Source organism: Solanum pennellii, chromosome 8 (assembly GCF_001406875.1).
Source record: "Solanum pennellii chromosome 8, SPENNV200".
NCBI lineage: Eukaryota > Viridiplantae > Streptophyta > Magnoliopsida > Solanales > Solanaceae > Solanum > Solanum pennellii.
Window position 1 is genome coordinate 65,356,854 of NC_028644.1, and position 19,996 is coordinate 65,376,849.

A 19,996-nucleotide genomic window follows, 5' to 3' on the forward strand; every position below is an offset into this window, starting at 1 on the left:
AAATTTCATATATGTATGCTATAACAAAGTTTGTATAATTGTGTTCTATAACAAACATATATATGTATATTCGCTATACATATACAATTGTAGTGAATTGTATAAAATAAAGTGTATAAAACGAGAAAGAGAAAGAGACTTAGGCAGAGAATTGTATAAAACGAAGTGTATAAAACGAAGTATATAAAACGAATTGTATAATTATAAGTGTATAGGACGATTATATATAATTTGAATTTGTATAAAAATGAGAAAGGGAGAAAGGCAAAAAAGACTTGGGCAGGGAATATACAATTGAATCGAATTGTATAAAACGAGAAAGAGAGAAATTATACACTATTTGAATTTGTATAAAACGGTAAAGAGAGAAAGACAAAAGAGACTTAGGCAGGAAAATACTTTTATTATATAATTATAAGTATATAAGACGGAAATAGATGTATTTAAATGTGTATATACAATTTTCTCTCGCTTTATACAATTAGATACACAACTTATACAATTCTATTGTGTAAAGCGAGAGTGGCGAGCGAAGGAAGCGAGAGAGAGAGAGTGGCGAGCGAGAATATGAAGGAGAGAGAGACTGACAAACAATTTGCTATGAAACACAAATAAAATCAAATAATATCTATTATAATTATACTTTATCAGTTTGACATTCTATACAATAATCCCTGTTAAATATCACACAATTCATAATGCTAAAGTATTAAAGGTATGCCAATATTGTTGTGAAAAGTCTGTTTGAACATCTTATATGAAACGAGGTTGAATTGTTTGGACCTGCCATTCAAATATCTTTAAGTTGTATTTTTTTCTCAAAAGACAAAATCCCACAAGTTATATAAATTATCAAAAGATTTCAAATTCTTATATAATCTTACCAAATAAGTTAACCATTATTCTAATGTCTCATTTTTTTAAGCTTCTATGCCATTTCTTTTTGTTTCTCACTCATTGTCTAAGCCCACATTAGATCTCTAACTAAATTCGAATCACGCATTGCAGGATTCATTCGGAGGATAACACTCCCAACAAAATTTTCTTTATACCCATGGCTCAAACCTGAGATCTCTGATTAAGGATGAATTAAGTATTGTGCCCTTTAATTTCATCTTTTGGTATATAAACTGATTGGTGTTATTTTCCTCATTAATATCACTTTGCAGTAGCATGAATTTCCCCTCGCATTTGTGTTGATCTTTGTTGAATTTCATACAATTTGTTTTAATTTATATGGACCTAATTTGATTAAATATTAAAAAAATTAAAACTAAAGACTTTTGACATTTATTTATTATTATACAAGTATTATAACCGTCTCGTATTATATCTTAAGCACACAGTCTATTTATATATTTTTTTAACAAAGTAGAGTAAATTTATTTGCACGATTATGATATTTAGCCCTCCTTATTCTCTCTCTTCTCCTATTGCAAATGTATCGATATTCAAAATTTACTGACCCAACTCATTCAAATTTTCTCTTGTCAAACTCGATATCCCTGAATATATATAGTAGTACAGTTCAATTATTATATACCATTATCAACTACTATATAAAAAAAAAATCTAATTATGATATTGTGTTTGGAAGAAGTGTCACTGTTCCAGGCTTGCAACATTCATTGTTAATTTGTTATATGGAAAATTACAGTAAGAAAAAAAAAGGTGTTTACACTAGTGTCCAGTATATATGCAGCAGACAGGGCTATGGATAAGTTGAGTGGCCATATTTGCAATGATTACAACTCTTTTAATTATTGATATCCTAGCCCATACATTTGAACACGACTTCACCTTCATTACCTACTTTTTTTTCAATTTTTCAATGGATAAATTTGAGATAATGTGTAAAAATACGTTGTTCAGAAAGAAAAAAAAAAGAACAATTGAATAGTTGGTCTAGAAAATTTTATTATATGTTTTAATACACAAATAATGATAAAGTTTAAGTAGAAAATAGGAATAACTAGTAGTTAAATAATAAAAATCATGAAAAAAAGTATTAATTTAATTATGTTTTTCGCTATTAACTCTATATTTTTTTGAACGAACACTAACTACCCTTGAGTTCCACTGGCCCAAAGGCTAAGGGTGTGCAAAAACCAGTTTAAGTGAATCGAAAAAAACACTATTGATTATCAGCCGTGGGTTAGCAGGGTATAAACGATTTTGTAATTTTTTTTATTGGGTTATTGATTTGAAGTACTCATTCTTCCACTTTTTCAGTTACAATAAAATAAAATAAAAATATAACTTTATTGATAAAAATTGAGAGTGCAATTCTGTTCCTTCTTTGATTCTCTTCTTTTCTCATAAGATTTATCCATAATATTCGAGGGTCACTAGTGGCGTATTTCTCGAACAAGGATGATTTAGATTTGACCTCTACATGAATATTACATCAATTTGCGGATATTTCGAGATCTTGATCTCTTTATGAAATTATTGAGATGTCTAAGGGAATTTAGTACTCTTATATAGGAACGAATTAGGGTTTAGAGTTGAGTAGCCTCTAAGAATCCTAATTGGAATTGAACACATCTAATAGAGTCTCAATTCGAATTGAATGCATCTTGTAGAGTCCCACAAAATTTCAATGCCTACGACAATTTATCGCCTAATCTTAAACAAAAGTGATCAATGTAGATAAATTTGTCACACTTTTATTTTTGCTACTATTTCTATTTTGTGAACATCCATTATTTGAGCATTCTCTTATAGATTAAATAAAAAATTGAAATGCTAAGGGCAAAAATCGATAATAAATATCTTATTGATATAGTTATTGATTTAGCATTTTCACAAATTAAAATCGAATCATAATACATAAAATCAAATTAAACCAACCCATGCACATCCTCAAACTCCCCCAACCAAAACCTAGCTGTTCTCTTTCTGAAGTAACTAGCTAGATCTGTCAATTTACAGTACAATCTCTCTGGGACCAAACCTTTTTTATTTTTTCAACTCACAAAGATACTCCTTATAAGCTCTTTTTACGTTTCCAAATCTTTATCCTATATTTGTCAGTAAAAAAACATACTAGGGTTTTGTATTGAGAAGTTGTTTTCTAAGATTATTTTGTTAAATTTTCTTACTTTTCATCTTCCAAAGTTATGTACGTGTCGATTAAAAAATAAATACCTATGGTGGACATGCACTGAATTCAATAATATTTTTGTAAGTTGAATGAACCATCTCATTCACCTCAAAGAAATATTAATTAATGAACCAACATGTGTTGTGACGTGTGGTGTAGTGGTAGGACTGTTTCACATTCTTAACCTAAAATTTCAAGTTCGAGTCTTGGAATGGAGAAACTCCTATTAAAAGCGTCAATACCCCTACATAGGCCCTCTAATGCACTATTTGAATTAAGTAGATGCTCTAATACAGATTCCGAACATCGAGTGAGAGACCAAAGCATACAAATTAATTAATGAGAGGTTGATGAGAAATTGATATTGATAGTGGAGGAAGAAAAAAAAATGAAAGAAGAGGGGACCAAATCAAAACATGCATGTAAATGTTCTGTCCTGCAAAAGTATACTTAATTAGAATCATGCAGTGCAGGCCCTATTACATATATATGTTGTGATATCTCTTTAGCTAGATGGTCCTAAATGGCTCAGAATACTCAGTTGATTTTTGCTTACAAAGATTTGTGTTTGTGGGGGTCCAAGCCAATGGTGAATTACTATTTTTTATAAAAAAATAAATTGAACACACAAACTTCAAAGTACTGAACTACTATATGAATGAGGCAGTTCCTATGAAATTTTTGGACCACCTAAGCTATTAGTTGATTCATTAGGTAAGTTTATTTTGCGGAAAAGGGTTAAAATTGTTCCTGAACTACGTGAAATAGACCATTTATATCCTTCATTATATTTTGGGATAAAAAATACCCCTGCTGTTATCCTAAGAGACCACATATACCCTCAAGAGTTAACACCTCATATTTTTATTGAATTGGCAAGCCACGCGGAACTAATCTTTCCACCTAAGCATTGCCAACAAAAGAACTAGACCTTTAGCGGCGACAATAGTAGCCACAAAAGCCCAAATTCGTCATTAAAGTTTTTAACATTAAATTCTAATTTTGTGTTTTTTTCTTCATTGTTTTCAAAAAACATAGATGATATCGATTAAGTAGGAATTTGAAGACATTGTATGTTTTATTTTTATGTTATATGTAAATGTATAAATATACAATGATGCATTATATAGTAGGAGATGTGAATCGAGAAATAATTTTCATGATTTTTCGTAATAATATTGGATGTTTTTAATATTGATATTGCAAGTTATTTATTTTAGAAAATAGGTTGCAATCGAAAATTAATTATCATTTTTTTTTTTTGTTGAAAAAATGGATTTTACTAGTGAATGGTTGTTGGAGCCTTAGTCGTCACTAAAAATAACTCATAACCTTTAGTGCAATATTTTGGGATTTTGTGGCAACTTTATCGCCACTAAAAGTCAAGTTCTTTTATAGTGAATTTCAGTTGGCAACGATTAGGTGGAGGAATTAGTCCCATGTGTCATGTCACGTTACTAAAAAATTGGGGTGTTAACTCTTGAGGGTATTTGTGATCTCTTAAGATAACGGCAAGGGTATTTTTGATCCCAAAATATAATGGAGGGTATAGATGATCTATTTCGCATAGTTCAGGGGCAATATTGACCCTCTTCCGTTTATTTTTAAGTACGTAGCTACTATTTTCGCAACTGTAAATCTAAAAGGAAACAATTCAATATCTAATTTAAGCTAGCATTTGATTATAGATTTTAACATGTGTTTGACCATAATTTTAAAAAAAATATTTCACTCTTCAAAAAACAAAGAATGGAACACAATTTAAATTCATAAGTTTTAAAATTATTAAAAATATTCATAATTTGACACAGAAATCAGAATTATAGTTTTTTGAATGAACTAGACATATAATACATCAACATGATATTTTAATAAAAACTACAAATGATACAATTACCAACTGCATAATTTGTTAAAATATAATTAGTTACGAAGATTCATCAATACAAAAATGAATTAATAATAATAATAACTAGTTATATTCTTTAAGATATTAATCTTCTTATATTCCGCGAACAATCTCTTTAACGAGAATACACTTAAATAAGGGGTTAGGTAGATAACATTCAGGGGTGGGCACTAGCCAAATAGATAGGGCGCACATAGATAGTATTCAGCTACTTGTCATATCTATGGTCCAAATTAGTTTCATGATAAACTACCCCGTTATTGATGGATTGAATTGAATTTGAGTGAATTAAAATTAATTGAGCTATTAGACGATTGAACTATTAACACGTCCAAAGATTTCTTAGATTGAAATAAGTAAAAGTCAAAATTGATTAATTAAACAATAGGTTGGAATCTAACCCGTCCAACCTTTTTATAAGTTTTAATGTCTTTATTTGTTTTCTTATAATTTGTATTATTCAATAAAAGACTTCTCATGTAAAAGAAAAAAGTGTTTTAAAAATATTTTGATAGAATTTTGCATAGATCAAATTTGGACTACAAATCAAGCCAACTTTTAAATGAGCTAAATTAAACAGGTCAAACTTATAAACTAAATTAATAAATAAGGATGCTATTAATTAATCCGTCAAAACTAATGAATTGTATGTATTATATTTTCATAGATTACTTTTGTCACCGTAATCATAGTTAATTTGTATTGATGGTCATAACTCTAAAAGCAGAATAGGAGGACGCAGTGGCGGAGTCACAATATTGTTAAGGGGTATCGATCGACACCCCTTCATCCGAAAATTACATTGTGTAGCTAAAATAAAAATTATTTTTTTATATATATATATTGCATACTGACACTCTTTGATTTCTACGCGATTTTATTTCTTAATATTTTGACACCCCTTAAATAAATTCTAGCTCCGCCACTGAGAAAACGTACGATGGCCTAGGTTTTTTAATGAATCTACTAGCATATTAACTTTCAAAGCAAAAGAGTCTATTGTCAACAATGCAACTTGACAAGTTGTTCGATATATATTTGAAAGCCCTAGACTAATTAATTCATCATTTTCACATATAATAACCAATGGGATGTGTGCATCCACTATCAGTCAATGAACCAAGTCTCTTGACTCAGCAAGAATAATAATGAATAGTCAATAACAACAAGAACACAACACAAGCAATTTACTTGGAAACCTCCTTGCTCAAGGGAGTAAAATATCACGACCTGTCTAACAAGATTTTCAACTATTTTCACTAATCTCTTCAAGCAAAAGTGAAACGCAGTTACTGCCAAGTGAGAAAAAGCTATTAATTCCACAACTAAGTAACGTCTCTATTACTTAACGAGCTTAAGCAGATACCACACTACCCAATATGTTATTACCACTGTACAACTTAGAATATGACTAAGCAGTTATCACACTGCCTACTAAATCAACTAGCTCCTAAAAAATTTAGAATTTTGACGAAACAGCAAACAATGTTGTCCACTAAATTAATTACCCTTAACTGATTTAGACTTTTACAATCAAATATACGATATGAATTCTTTATAGATCAGGAACATATTTACAATTTAAGTGCAGAAGAGATGATCCTAAAGAGAAATTACATTTATTTAAAAGGTATTTATTAAAGGTAAGTTAGTACCAAAAAAAAACACTATCTTACATTTTAGGAATGAGTAGTTTGCTTAAGAAGTGTGCCCGACTTAAAAACATCATTTATTTTGAAACGTTTATTATTTGTGTTAATAAGGGCATAAAAAAATTAAAACGACAGTTAAAATAAAACGAAAAGAGTATGTATTGATGAGAGACAACATAAATGCAGCAATAAAGAGTGGTAACATGACAGATACAATAATCCCCACGGAAATATATGTTGTCTTTAGAAATGAGCAAACTAGAAAATGACACTGCACTGCAAAGCTCTTTTTTACAGTCTAGCTCGCACTCCAACCCTAGCCAAATTAATTTTTTTTTTATCAATTAATCAAATATGACACATTTTTTTAATTATTATCACACTTAACCCTTCATTTCTTTTAAATTTACAACTTGCTCTTTTCTTCTACTTCTTCTTGCCTATTCACTCAATTTGCTTCAATTAATAGAGCATATTGCAATTCACACAAAAACAAATTAATCAATCCATATATAAAAAAAGGAAATTTGAGTCTAGGGAAATTAATTAATTAATTAATTAATTAACCACAACATGTATATGATCGATATTCGACTTGTGTGTTTATGGTGAAGATGTTGTTGTTGTTGAGGATGATGATCTCCATCCTAGTCGAAGCTCGAGATCAAGTTCATCTTCAATGAGTGAATCCCTCTTGTTGCTACCATAATCATGGTTGTTATTATTATTATTATCATCATTACTAGTGTTACAAATTCTTGGATTAGGCTTATTTATTGGGAAGTTTAGAGATGTAGGAGTAGGGTATGGAGTAGTTGGAGACATCAAATTGTTATTTGTTGGATATGGTGAGATTGAGAGATTAAGAGTACTAGAGGATGATGAATTGGTATTCATAGTACAAGATTTTCTTGATGTGGGGTTATTGAAGATATGAGTGTTACTAGGGTTAGGCAAGGAGTATAAAAGACAAAGTCCACCATTTGTTACAAATTCTTGAGTTGGAATTAGGAAAGTGGAATTAGAATTTTGTGAAGAAATGTGGTTGTGGTTGTGATTGTGGTTGTGGATGCTATTTGAAGCATATTGTGGTGGAGCTTGGTGGAGCCTAGCACGGTCGCGACGGTGAACATTCATGTGTCCACCTAGGGCTTGAGCTGACCGGAATTCTCTCCTACAAAAGGTGCAAGTATAGGACCTTGGTGGCCAAGTGGTGCCCATGGCATTGCCTGTGTCTTCCTCAAATGCTCTAACTTCCCACGAATCATCGTCATCCTGAGTTGCTTGCTTAGCGTTCCACATCCAACAGTCAGTGACAGAGTCAGGATTGAATGGTGGTTGGGGTGATGACAATTGTTGTTCTTGGGATTGAGCCAGTTTTTGGAGTTGAGTCGAAGACAGAATCCCAAGTTCAGCAGCCATAATACACAAATATTATTTTTATATATAGGGTGATAAGAGTTATGATGTGGAAGAAATGATGAAAGGGTTAAATAGAGGATGGGCTTATGAGTGAGGGAAAATAGGGACAAAAAACCCTAGCTACACTGAAGATATCTACAATGTTTACAAGTACATAGTTGGAACTTAGTCATCAAGACAAAGATTAGAAAATTAAATAAATTTTTGCACTTGATTAATTAATAATTAGTAACTCTAATCTTTAATTTGTAGAATACTTGGTCTTTAACGTCCTTCATTTCTTCTCTGCTTCTCGAAGGGATAATTCACACTAAACAATAAAAGGATGGAAGGTCATAACAATATGAACATCCAGATTCAGAATTTGAAATATACAGATTTCTATAACGACCTCCGTAAAATTCTTTGAAATATATAACAAATTTAAACGAAAAGCTATAAAGTTCATATGAAATCATAAGCAGAATTCTAGATCCGCCCCCAAGCAATTTACTTGCCTCTTGACTCATACGGTAGCTATTGATTTTGACCAGGAGGAAATTAAAGGAATTTATTGGATTAACCGAAATGATGTTAATTAAAATTGTAATTAAGTCTTTGTCATGGAATGAAATCTCTACAAATTTTATGATGTGACTTGGTCTAAATTTTTAGGACAAGGTACATGGGGCTTGTTTGAGAAACAACTCACTTGCTTTATTTGTCTATTGCCATTTAACTGTCATTAATTACTTCATTTTGCACGGACCAATTATATTTAAATACATATTTGTCAATTTCATTGTCAAATAAAGAGACCACCCCTAAAAAAAATAAAAAAAATATGCTTCCTTCTATTGTTCCACTTGGTACTTTCTTATGAAAATGTTATTTATAGTAAAAGTTATAGATATGAATAATATTACATTTAATATATGATGTCGACCGCTCTAGTAATTATAACAAAGAAGGATGTCTCGTTGAGGTTTATACCTTTTGATTTAAAGTTCAAAATAAATATAAGAGGAACTTCAGCAGGTGTTACGTGCAAAAATTAGGATCATCAAATGATTTATTTTTTGAACATGATAGGATAAGAGTTAAGACTAACATCTGAATATTTTTTTAAAAATAGTCTAGCAGATATATTGTATCGATATCGCAATGTACCTTCGCAAATCTCACATCGATTTGAACCTAAAATCTTCCATCAAAGTACCATCCTCAGGTACAATTTCTAGTTTTCTAAAATCAAAAGTATTTTAAATTTAACTTGCTGATTAAATTGATAAATTAAAATAACCAAAAGGGATTAAGCAGCAATAAGTAATTAATAAATTCACATTTTTGTCTTTTGGATTTGAAATGGTATCAATCGATCGTTACTACTTACTAGTAAATTACCAGCTTTGATATTATCGTGTTACATGGACGTATTTAAAACATCCACTTTTTAGTGTCATGTTTTATTCTTTTCATATATTTTGCTTCATTTTTTTCTTATCAAGGACCTATAAGTAAATATAAATTTGTCATCAATCAACTTATCCATGTGTTAAAATACTCAAAATTATCAAACTTAATTTGAATGTTTGACATTCCTAAATATAATCGAGTTGATTAAGCTAAATGAGAAATCTTTCAAAACTGACCCTTATACATTTTTCAGTTGAGTTCATCACACATAAATCTTATGTATTTATTACATGGAAGCATGATTTTGCTATACACATTTCAAAGATGGATGTATTAACAACTTTGTAGTTAAGTACTACAATTATATCATAAACTTTTTCTTTCTTATTTCATATCCCTTATATTGTTTGCTTCCTAATTGTCCATATTGTGTGCTTCTCGTAGAAAATAAGAAGAATAACATTATTAGTAAATTAAATATTTGTACTAGCAATTAAAAAATGGAAAAATAACCCGTACTTAATTAGCTGTCCATTTCGATGAAATGAAAAAAAAAAAAAAGATAATACAAGAGATTAAATTAATCGCTGTCTTAATTGATGAAATTTCATAGATATTTACATCTTGTTTTTGGCCTAGGAGAAATAAATCAAATAATACTCCAATAATCTTACTTAGATACTTCTCAATTCCCTTGTTTACATCGTTTCAACATAACTACCAGGTTTCTAGGTTGCAGCTAGCTAATCTTCCTAGTAAAATATAAATATATTTTTTTAATCAATTTTCAATTTATTTATTTTTTTTCGAAAACACGATATTTTATATTATATGCACAATCCTCGACTTAAACAAATTTAATGTGTAATTTATTGTACTTACTTCAACACAAATACGTACTTTCCTTTTTAGCCTTTAGTTTCTAGTAAGTACCAAAGTTTCTTTTATCAATACTATATAAATTGTGATTGTTTTTAGGGCAAATTTCACATATAGCAAATAAAAAATTCATATTTGTATGCTATAACAAAGTTTGCATAATTGCGCTNGAAGTAGGGAAAATTAGAGAATATAAAAATTATAGTTGTGTATTTAAGTTATTTTTTCAATAAAAAATTCATATTTGTATGCTATAGCAAAGTTTGCATAATTGCGCTCCATAGCAAACATAGAAACTGCATAATTCGTTATACATATACACTTGAAGCAAATTGTATAAAACGAAGTGTATAAAACAAGAAAGAGAAAGACACTTGGACAGAGAATTGTATAAAAACAAAGTGTATAAAATGAATTGTATTATTATAAGTGTATAGAATGATTATATACAATTTGAATTTGTNTTGTAATATTATAAGTGTATAGAACGATTATATACAATTTGAATTTGTATAAAATGAGAAAGAGAGAAAGACAAAAGAGACTTGACAAGGAATATACAGTTGAATCGAATTGTATAAAACGAAAAAGAGAGAAATTAGATACAATTTGAAAATTGTATATAACGAGAAAGAGAGAAAGGCAAAAGAAACTGGGCAGGTAAATATTTTTATTGTATAATTATAAGTGTATATGACGAAAATATATGTACTTGCATGTGTATATACAATTTTCTCACGCTTTATACAAACAGAAACGCAATTTATACATTTCGCTTTTGTTTGTATAAGTGAGAAAGGCGAGGGTGGCGAGCGAGATTTGGGAGAGGAGAGAGGGGAACAAAAATATATGTATTTATACAATTTTCTCTGCTTTATACAATTAGAAACAATTTTTATACACTTGTGTTTGTATAAAAAGTGAGGAAGCGAGCGAGAGATTGGAGGAGAGTGGCAAGCGAGATATTTGGGAGAGAGGCGCCTGGCAATTTTTTACAAATGTTTGCTATGGAGCACAATTAAATCAAACCCTAACTACTCCATTTATTTTAGAGTATTAGTTTGCTATTACATACAATTTTCCCTTTTAAAAATGATTTAGTTCCTATAAAATTTATGTCGTTTTAAAACCTATAAAATTATACCTTAATTCCTACATAACATTTGCCCGAAAAAACAATTTTTTTGTAAAATTATGCCTTGTGAATTAGATATTACACAACTTATGTTAGATAAGGTAACAGTTCTCTGAATTTATGTTTTTCGAATTAGATAATTTACATAATTTATGTTCGACAAGACAAAGGTTTCATAAACCTTGATCTTGCAAAGTTAATTCATAGTCAAAAGATACTTTGACCCACAAATTTTTGTTAAAAAGAAAGAAGAAATAAGAACAAAAAATAAAAGTAATAATTTTTTATTTGCTATATGTGAAAGTTGTCATTTTTAAAAGGAAAAATTACTTAACTACACAATTTTTGTTTTCATATTTTCTAAAATTCCCTACCATTTCAAAGAAACTGGGCAGGGGAGTATTTTTATTGTATAATTATAAGTGTACAGGACGAAAATATATGTAATTGCATGTGTATATACAATTTTCTCACGCTTTATACAAACAGTAACGCAATTTATACATTTTGCTTCTGTTTGTATAAGTGAGAAAGGCGAGGGTGGCAAGCGAGATTTGGGAGAGTGGCGAGCGAGATCTGGAAGAGGGGAGAGAGGGGAACAAAAATACATATATTTATACAATTTTCTCTGCTTTATACAATTAGAAACAATTTTTATACACTTGTGTTTGTATAAAAAGTGAGGAAGCGAGCGAGAGATTGGAGGAGAGTGGCGAGCGAGATATTTGGGAGAGAGGCGCTGGCAATTTTTTGCAAACGTTTGCTATGAAGCACAATTAAATCAAACCCTAGTTACTCCATTTATTTTAGGTTATTAATTTGCTATTATATACAATTTTCCCTTGTTTTTATGAATAATTTTAACAAAATTCGAATTTGTACACTAATAGAACCAGAGGGTGTTTTTTCATCGCGAATCTGTGAAAAATTTATGCTATAACATATTATTTTTTTACCCAATTTCCATTGAATCAGCTTATTGTGATAAAGCAGAATCTAAAACAATTTCCGTTGAAATATTTAGAATAGTCACTGAACATTTTTTTTCTCACTCACTATAGTAAAATGTCTATAAAATAAACCAGTGAATATTCTTTTAGTGTAAAATAATTATTTTTAATAATATATATCATATCGATAGAATTAGTTCAATGCATTTAGAATAGACATAAGCAATAGTGGTACATATGTAAGTATAACGAAATTAACATGATAGACACAATTAGTTGGATCTTGATACATATGTAAGTATAACGAAATTAACATGATAGACACAATTAGTTGGATCTTGATATTATCGATTCAACTATGGAATCATGAATAATACATTCTTAAAAATTTCAATGATAAGAATAGCTCCCTAATAGACTGGATTAATATGTATATCTAGGGTTAGCAAAATTAATCCGAAACATGTGACCTATTTATTACTCAGACGTCAATGTGGGTATTGAAATCCGATAAATAACAAAAAAAAATCACACGATAAATGGATAATATACATGTGATTTTTGATGTAATACATAATAAATTAAGATTGTGTAATATGAGGTAATCAGCTCGAAGCTTTCAGACCAATGAGCTTGTGTAATCCAAGCAAATACATATGATTTTACTGGTGTATTTGAAGTAGATTTTTATGTATTTGCAAGGTATACACATGTATAGGTTAAGATTTATGAATAGGGCACAAACAATAACTTTGATGAAATTTTTTTTATTATATGTATCTGTCACTATACATATACTCAAGTATGTATAAGTTGTATCTGATAAATTATACATGTATTCCAAATACATGATTCGTAGCAACACAATGACAATCGACATTGTTGAATCAAAAAAAGTTTATAAAAATTATCGCAGAAGAATTTTGGAGAAGAATAAGTTTTCTGACTTTCAAATATCTTTTTGAAAGAAATTCGAATATTTTGAATTTTTAAGTAGTTGTGATATCTCGAGATACTCCAAAAAGTTGAATCACATGTGATTTCCTCATTAAATTATGCATTATGCATTTCAGTTACATTCCTTATTTAAATACACTTTATTATATACATAACTGATTAATATGCCCATGTACATGTATCTGCGAATTATGTTAGTATTCTCACAATATAACAAACTCACAAAAAGAAAGATAATTAGCTACTAAGCTAATAAATTTTGTATTATTTACCCATATACATTATATGTCATTTGATTTGGGCTTTAGTTGAAGCCCAATACATAATTTGGTGTCGTTTAATGGATATTGTTACAAAGGGGAAGTAAAATTGTATATAACTTTTGTACTTCTTGTCAATTCCTCCACATATGTAGCTGCCCGGCATTAATTTAAGATATTTGTTTAGTTCAACTAACTCTAATTGCAAGACAATAAATAGCACATTTCTTACATAAAAAAGATATTAAATAAACTATGTATCAATATTTTATAAATAATATATAATATTGTATATATAATGTATAATTGTGTATTAGAGATGTATATAGATCCATAAATATTGTTTTATATTTTGCAATAATTCATCTTCCTCAAAGAGTTGGTTTTTTCCAATCCTTACCAACTCAAATCTCCTCTAAACAATCTTAGATTATATATATAGTTGTTTTTACCAAATATAGACTTGTGGTTCGTGATTTTTGGGAATTCAGAATTTTCATCTCAAGGTATGAAATCATGAGATGAAACCAACGAGAAATTGCAATTCAAAAGTTTGATTTCATCTCATGATTTCATATTGAATGTTCAAATGTCTACGAAATATACATCATAATACGCTCAAAAAGTTGCATATAACTTAAGTATATAAGAAGCATACACTAGCTACACACAAAGTATACACGGACTATTCAATCTCGATCAACTCAAAATCACCTCTAAACTAATAAAAAAAATTATACAGGAAATCCTCTCGATGCATCGAATATATTGATATATAATTCACGCCATTTTCTTGGAAATTAAGTTTTGGGTAACTTACATAAATATACTATTATAAAAAAATATTTACCTTTTATAGCAATAACATGTTTTTCACTTAATCACTTTTAATTCATTTATAATACAAGTTTAATGCATATTACAAAGAACAATTTATTATTCACATATAATACAAGTCTTAATGATGGATAATGCATTTATCATACATTTTAATACACTTATAATACAATGTAACAATTTTTTACCAAACAAACATAAGATATTTCAAAAACAATTATAATTCAAATATATTGCATACATAATTCACTTTTAATTCATATTACAGATTTATCACAGTATTGCTACAAATGGTAATAAACAAAAAGTATCGTTAAAATCAGTAATTATTTTTAAAAATGTATTAATTCATGTAATTTTTCCTTAAGTTTTTGGGCAAGTATTTATGTTCGGGCCCGGCCCAATACGAGCCACGGGCCTTGGATTGGAAACTACATTTTAAATTCTTTTTCTTTCAGGTCACAAATACTACAAAATATCTTGAGTAATTTCTGCAACTACAAAAAAAATAATAAAAAACATACCAGATCATAGGGCAAAACAAATTATATTTTTCTCAAATGATTTTTTCAATTACAAAATTTGAAGTTGAGACAGCATCATTAGCATATCTTAGTCTGTTTTTACATTAATTTGTAGCTAATGGACTCTAATGATATAATTAACTTTGAATTAAATTAACTACCAGATATATTAGAGTAATTTTGTGGCTATATATTCCTTTTTAAAAAAAGAAATATATATGAGAGATAAATTTATTTTCCTCTTAGCAGTACCTTTTAAAGGATCGAAAAAATTAATTAGACATTCGTATATATAACTGTAACTTAAAATAGCTTATAAATATATAATATAGGCATAATTCATGTATATCATTTAAGTAACTATGTATAATTGGATATAATTTATGTATCTACGGAGAAAAGTTAAATAATGACTTTTAGAGTAAGATGGCAATAGTATCAGTTTAAAATAAGGATGGAGGGTGTAATATATTATGATTTTATTTTCTCATTTCTTTAAAAAATAAAATATTTTTTTTAAAAAAATATCCATTAAGTAAAAAATTCTAGAGTCAAGATATTGGTCGACAAATTAAAAAATTAATTCAATTTACTTTTCTTTCTTTTGATGCATTTCTGTCCAATATTATAATGAAACTTTCTTTTAAACTAATATATCGTGCAAAATTTTCAACTTCTATAAAATCAATATAATTTTATAGTATTTGACTTTGACTTTGTGGCTTTTATAAAAAAAATATAATTTTACTGCACAATGTAGAAGCTGTATATACCAAAAAAAAAAAAAAAAGAGAAGGGACATTTAATAAATATTAGAACCACATCAATTAATAAATAAACTACAAAAAGAACATGGCCAGAATTATAAATAATAACGATGGATCTAAGTAAGTCTTCTTTTATTTTATTTTTTAAAAGGAAATAGAATATAGTAATTCAATAATTAATTATGTTTCGTGTGTATAAAGTGCTTATGATTAACCGATATGACTAAATAAAAGATCATCCGAGGTTAAATGTACATAGATTAGACATTTTTTAATTAGAAAAGTACTTAGAGTTATTGAAATTATTTAAATATTCGAGTCTTTAATTTTTGTTCACTCGTTTATTTATAGAAAATAATATGTGGCTGCAAAATCTTAGTACCTTGAAGTATGTGTGTTCATTACATTATTACAATTTTTATTTTTGGTTGCGTTAACCGGCATTTTTTAAATTTTAGGAAATGAATAATTAAAGAATTATTGTGAAATAAAGTATTAATCTAACATGTACGTTAATCATTAAGATCACATTATTAAACAAAAATTAGAAAAACAAATATAATATTCTATAGCTAAATAATAAATCGGGATAATTGTATATAATAGCAAACTAATAACCTAAAATAAATAGAGTAGCTACTGTTTTATTTAATTGTACCCCATAGCAAACGTTTGTCAAAGTTTGTCAGTCGCCTCTCTTTCAAAACTCTCGCTCGCCACTTTCCCTCTGCTCGCCTCTCTCGCTTTATGCAACAGAAGTGTATAAATTATGTTTCTATTTTGTATAAAGTGAGAGAAAATTATTTATACACATGCAAAAACATATATCTTCGTGTTATACACTTAATTATACAATTTACAAACATTTTACTTCGATTCAATTGTATACAAATGCAAATTTTATACAAATATCGCAGCGAAAAAGGTCTGCGAATTATACAATTGCAGTGAAATACAATTTTCTCTCGCTTTATACAATAGAAGTGTATAAATTGTGTTTTTATTTTTGTATAAAGCGAGAGAAAAACATATATCTTCTTCCTATACACTCATAATTATACGATACACAAACATTTTACTTCGATTCAATTGTATGCAAAGCAAAATTTATACACATATTGCAGCGAAATAGGCCATCGAATTATACAATTGCAGTGAAATAGGTCTGCGAATTATACAATCTAGGCCATCGAGTCATACAATTGTAAATGTATAGCGAGGCCAGCAAATTGTACAATTTAGGCCAGCGAATTATACAGTTGTATATGTATAGCGAATTATACAGTTATATGTTTGCTTGGAGCGTAATTATGCAAACTTTGTTATAGCATACAAATAGGAATTTTTTGTTTGCTATATGTGAAAGTTGTCTTTTACCGGTAATTTTATTTATTGATGGATTATAAAAAAAAAGGATTATTAGATCTGTAATTACGAAATAGTGAAAAAAATTATGTTTATTCTATTGCGTCATCTATAATATCAAAAAAAAAATTGGGATAATGCACAAGTACCCACTCAACCTATTTCCGAAATTTCATAGACAATATATACTATACTAATGTCCTATTACCCCTGAACTTATTTTATTAATAATTTTCTACCCCTTTTCAGCTTACATGGTACTATCTTGTGGGCCCAATGCTGATTGATTTTTTCTTTCAAACTAGTGTCACGTAGGCCTAAAAGGAATAGAAAATTATTTATAAAATAAGTTCAGGGGATAATAAGACCTTAATATAATATAAATATATCTCTGGAATTTAGAATATAGAATAAGAGGGTACTTATGCATTTTCCCTTTTTTTTTTTTTTTGGATCAAGTTTAAGTTGGTTACTAACTTTATCCATTTTCTTTGTTTTGTTGAACCAACTCTTATCCTCAAGAATTACCAAAATAAGACGAAAAAAGAAAACTATTTGCACTAAATGTTCATACTACTTATTATTACTTAACTCGATTAACAACTTAATATTCAATTAAGAATAATTTATAAAAGTTTGTGGGTCCATCGGATTTTAATTATCAACTACAGACGGTTAATGACTTCTTTAAAGTCCAATATACGACAAGTTGCTATTAGGAATAGTGTTTATAAAGTTATCAATTGTGATTATCAAATTTTTTTGTCGTTGGTATATTAGTACTTTAATCAAAGTATGTAACGACAAATTAGCACATTTTCTTACATTGCATGTGACCACTTTGGAAAGAAAAATAAGAATATTGCTTTCCTTTTCTTTTTTTTTTTAAATATATTTCTAAGGTGATTTTATTGATCGGACAAATGATTTCTTAAATGAGAAGTTATAAATATAATTTTTGTCGTGTATTTTTTTACCCAAGTTGCTCTAGGGGACTTGCATATGGGCTATTATATTGAATTTTATGGATTAGTTTTACGTGTATCAAAAGAGTAACAGTTACGAGTTTATATATTAATATAATGTTATTATTATCAAAATAATGAGTTTATTACGTGTTTTTTTACATACAATTTGTCTCTTAACTATAAAAATTTGTATGTATTTTCTTATTTTTATGCTTTGTATATAACAACAATATATTTAATTGAGTGCATATTAAAAGACGTTCACTATATTGTTTTTGAAGTCCTAAAATCTTGCACTAAAGTTAATAATGACATTGTTGTACTTTTAGTACGTTAATTCATAATATCCAATTCTTTAAGAATGTCTTCGAACCTTATGTTTATTTTAACCCAATAGTATAAATTTTCTCCTGTGATATTTAATTCGTTAAGAAAGTACGATTTTAAAAATAATTAATGAGAAGTAATCTTCTAATTTATAGTTTTTTTATTTGTCAACCACTAAAATAAAATGTCTATGAATACAAGTTGCGAATAATTAATGAAGATGGAAGCTTAAAAGATGCATTTGACCGTAAATAATATTCTCCACATAGGTGAAACAATAATTAAAACTTAAAAGTAAAAACAACAAGTACTTGATAACCATAATAAACAAATAAATAGCTACAAGAAAAAGCTATGCCTGTTTGAATTAACTCATTAATTTTATAAATAATTAGTTATATATTAAATTATAAGTGTTGAAATTGATTATAAATAATAAATGTGTACACGGAATATTTTCAAATCGTTAGACCAAAATGCAATGTCAATAAACTAATAAATAACATTTTTTCCACATACAATTTACTATTAAACCAAAATTTGCACACCTCTAGATTTCGCAAAGATAGGGACTACAAAAAACATTGGATTATATCATCAAAAATCAAAATAGTGTTTCCGTACTCCTTGAAAAGAATGTATGTTCAAAAACATGTAAAAAGAATCAAAAATATGTTAAAGAAACCAGAGAAGTAATGATTATCAACAAAAAAAATAGCCATAGGGGATAGTGTTGATCAATAAAACCTTGAGCTCAAGATGTATGGGCAACTTGTTCCTAAATTTTGCATTGTCCATGGTTTGCGTCCTACTTACAATCATTTTCGAAGACGACTTTTTGATTCAAAGTCAATAAAATTAAAGCTTTAGATCTCCTGTACATAACTTTAATCAGCTATCTATATCGATCAAATATTACGATAAAAAAAAATCTATGAACATTTCTCACTACTCCCACCCCCACCCATCTTTGTGTACCTTATTTAGTTGATGTGATGGAGACGTGAAAAAATAGAGGGAGTTGGTGGGAGGATCTTCAAAAATGACAAAATCAATCAAGAAAGTCAAGGGTCCTCAAACATTTTAGAGCCTGTTTGGATTAGCTTAAAAGCTGGTCAAACTGACTTAAAAGCTGATTTTTAACTTATTTAGCTGTTTGTCAAGACTCAAAATAACTTATTTTAAGTTAAAAAAAAATTATTTAAGCCAAAAGTTAAAAGCTGGGGTAGGGGTGCTTTTTTTTTTTTAGCTTTTAAGCTGTTTTAAGTTAATCATATTTTTATCTTTTTGCCCTTAATATTTTTATACAATCTCCAAATTACCCACATAACCCTAACATCTCTTTCTTCCATCTTTCCCTTTTCACGTTTGGCATAGCAACTTCAGCACTTTTATCCAAACACATAACTGCTTATTTTAAAAATAAATTTCAGCACTTTCAAAAGTACTTTTTTTAAGCTGCTTTTATTAAGCCCATCCAAACGGGCCCTTAGTGGCACTATATTATTTGATTATTGTTGTATATTGTTTTTCTTTTCAAATA

At 28.5% G+C, this 19,996-nt stretch overlaps 1 protein-coding gene across 1 annotated transcript; it reads right to left on the reverse strand.

Annotated features, from left to right (window-relative positions):
• Positions 1-6,863: 6,863 nt before the first annotated feature.
• LOC107028023 (zinc finger protein 10-like) lies at positions 6,864-8,178 on the reverse strand. The gene has a single exon (XM_015229072.2). The coding sequence runs from the start codon at positions 8,087-8,089 to the stop codon at positions 7,271-7,273; it is 819 nt and encodes a 272-aa protein (XP_015084558.1). The 5' UTR covers positions 8,090-8,178; the 3' UTR covers positions 6,864-7,270.
• Positions 8,179-19,996: the final 11,818 nt, after the last annotated feature.

What these genes read in the sequence shown, in the direction of transcription:
- LOC107028023 (XM_015229072.2), bottom strand. Translation starts at nt 8,089, where the DNA reads ATGGCTGCTGAACTTGGGATTCTGTCTTCGACTCAACTCCAAAAACTG.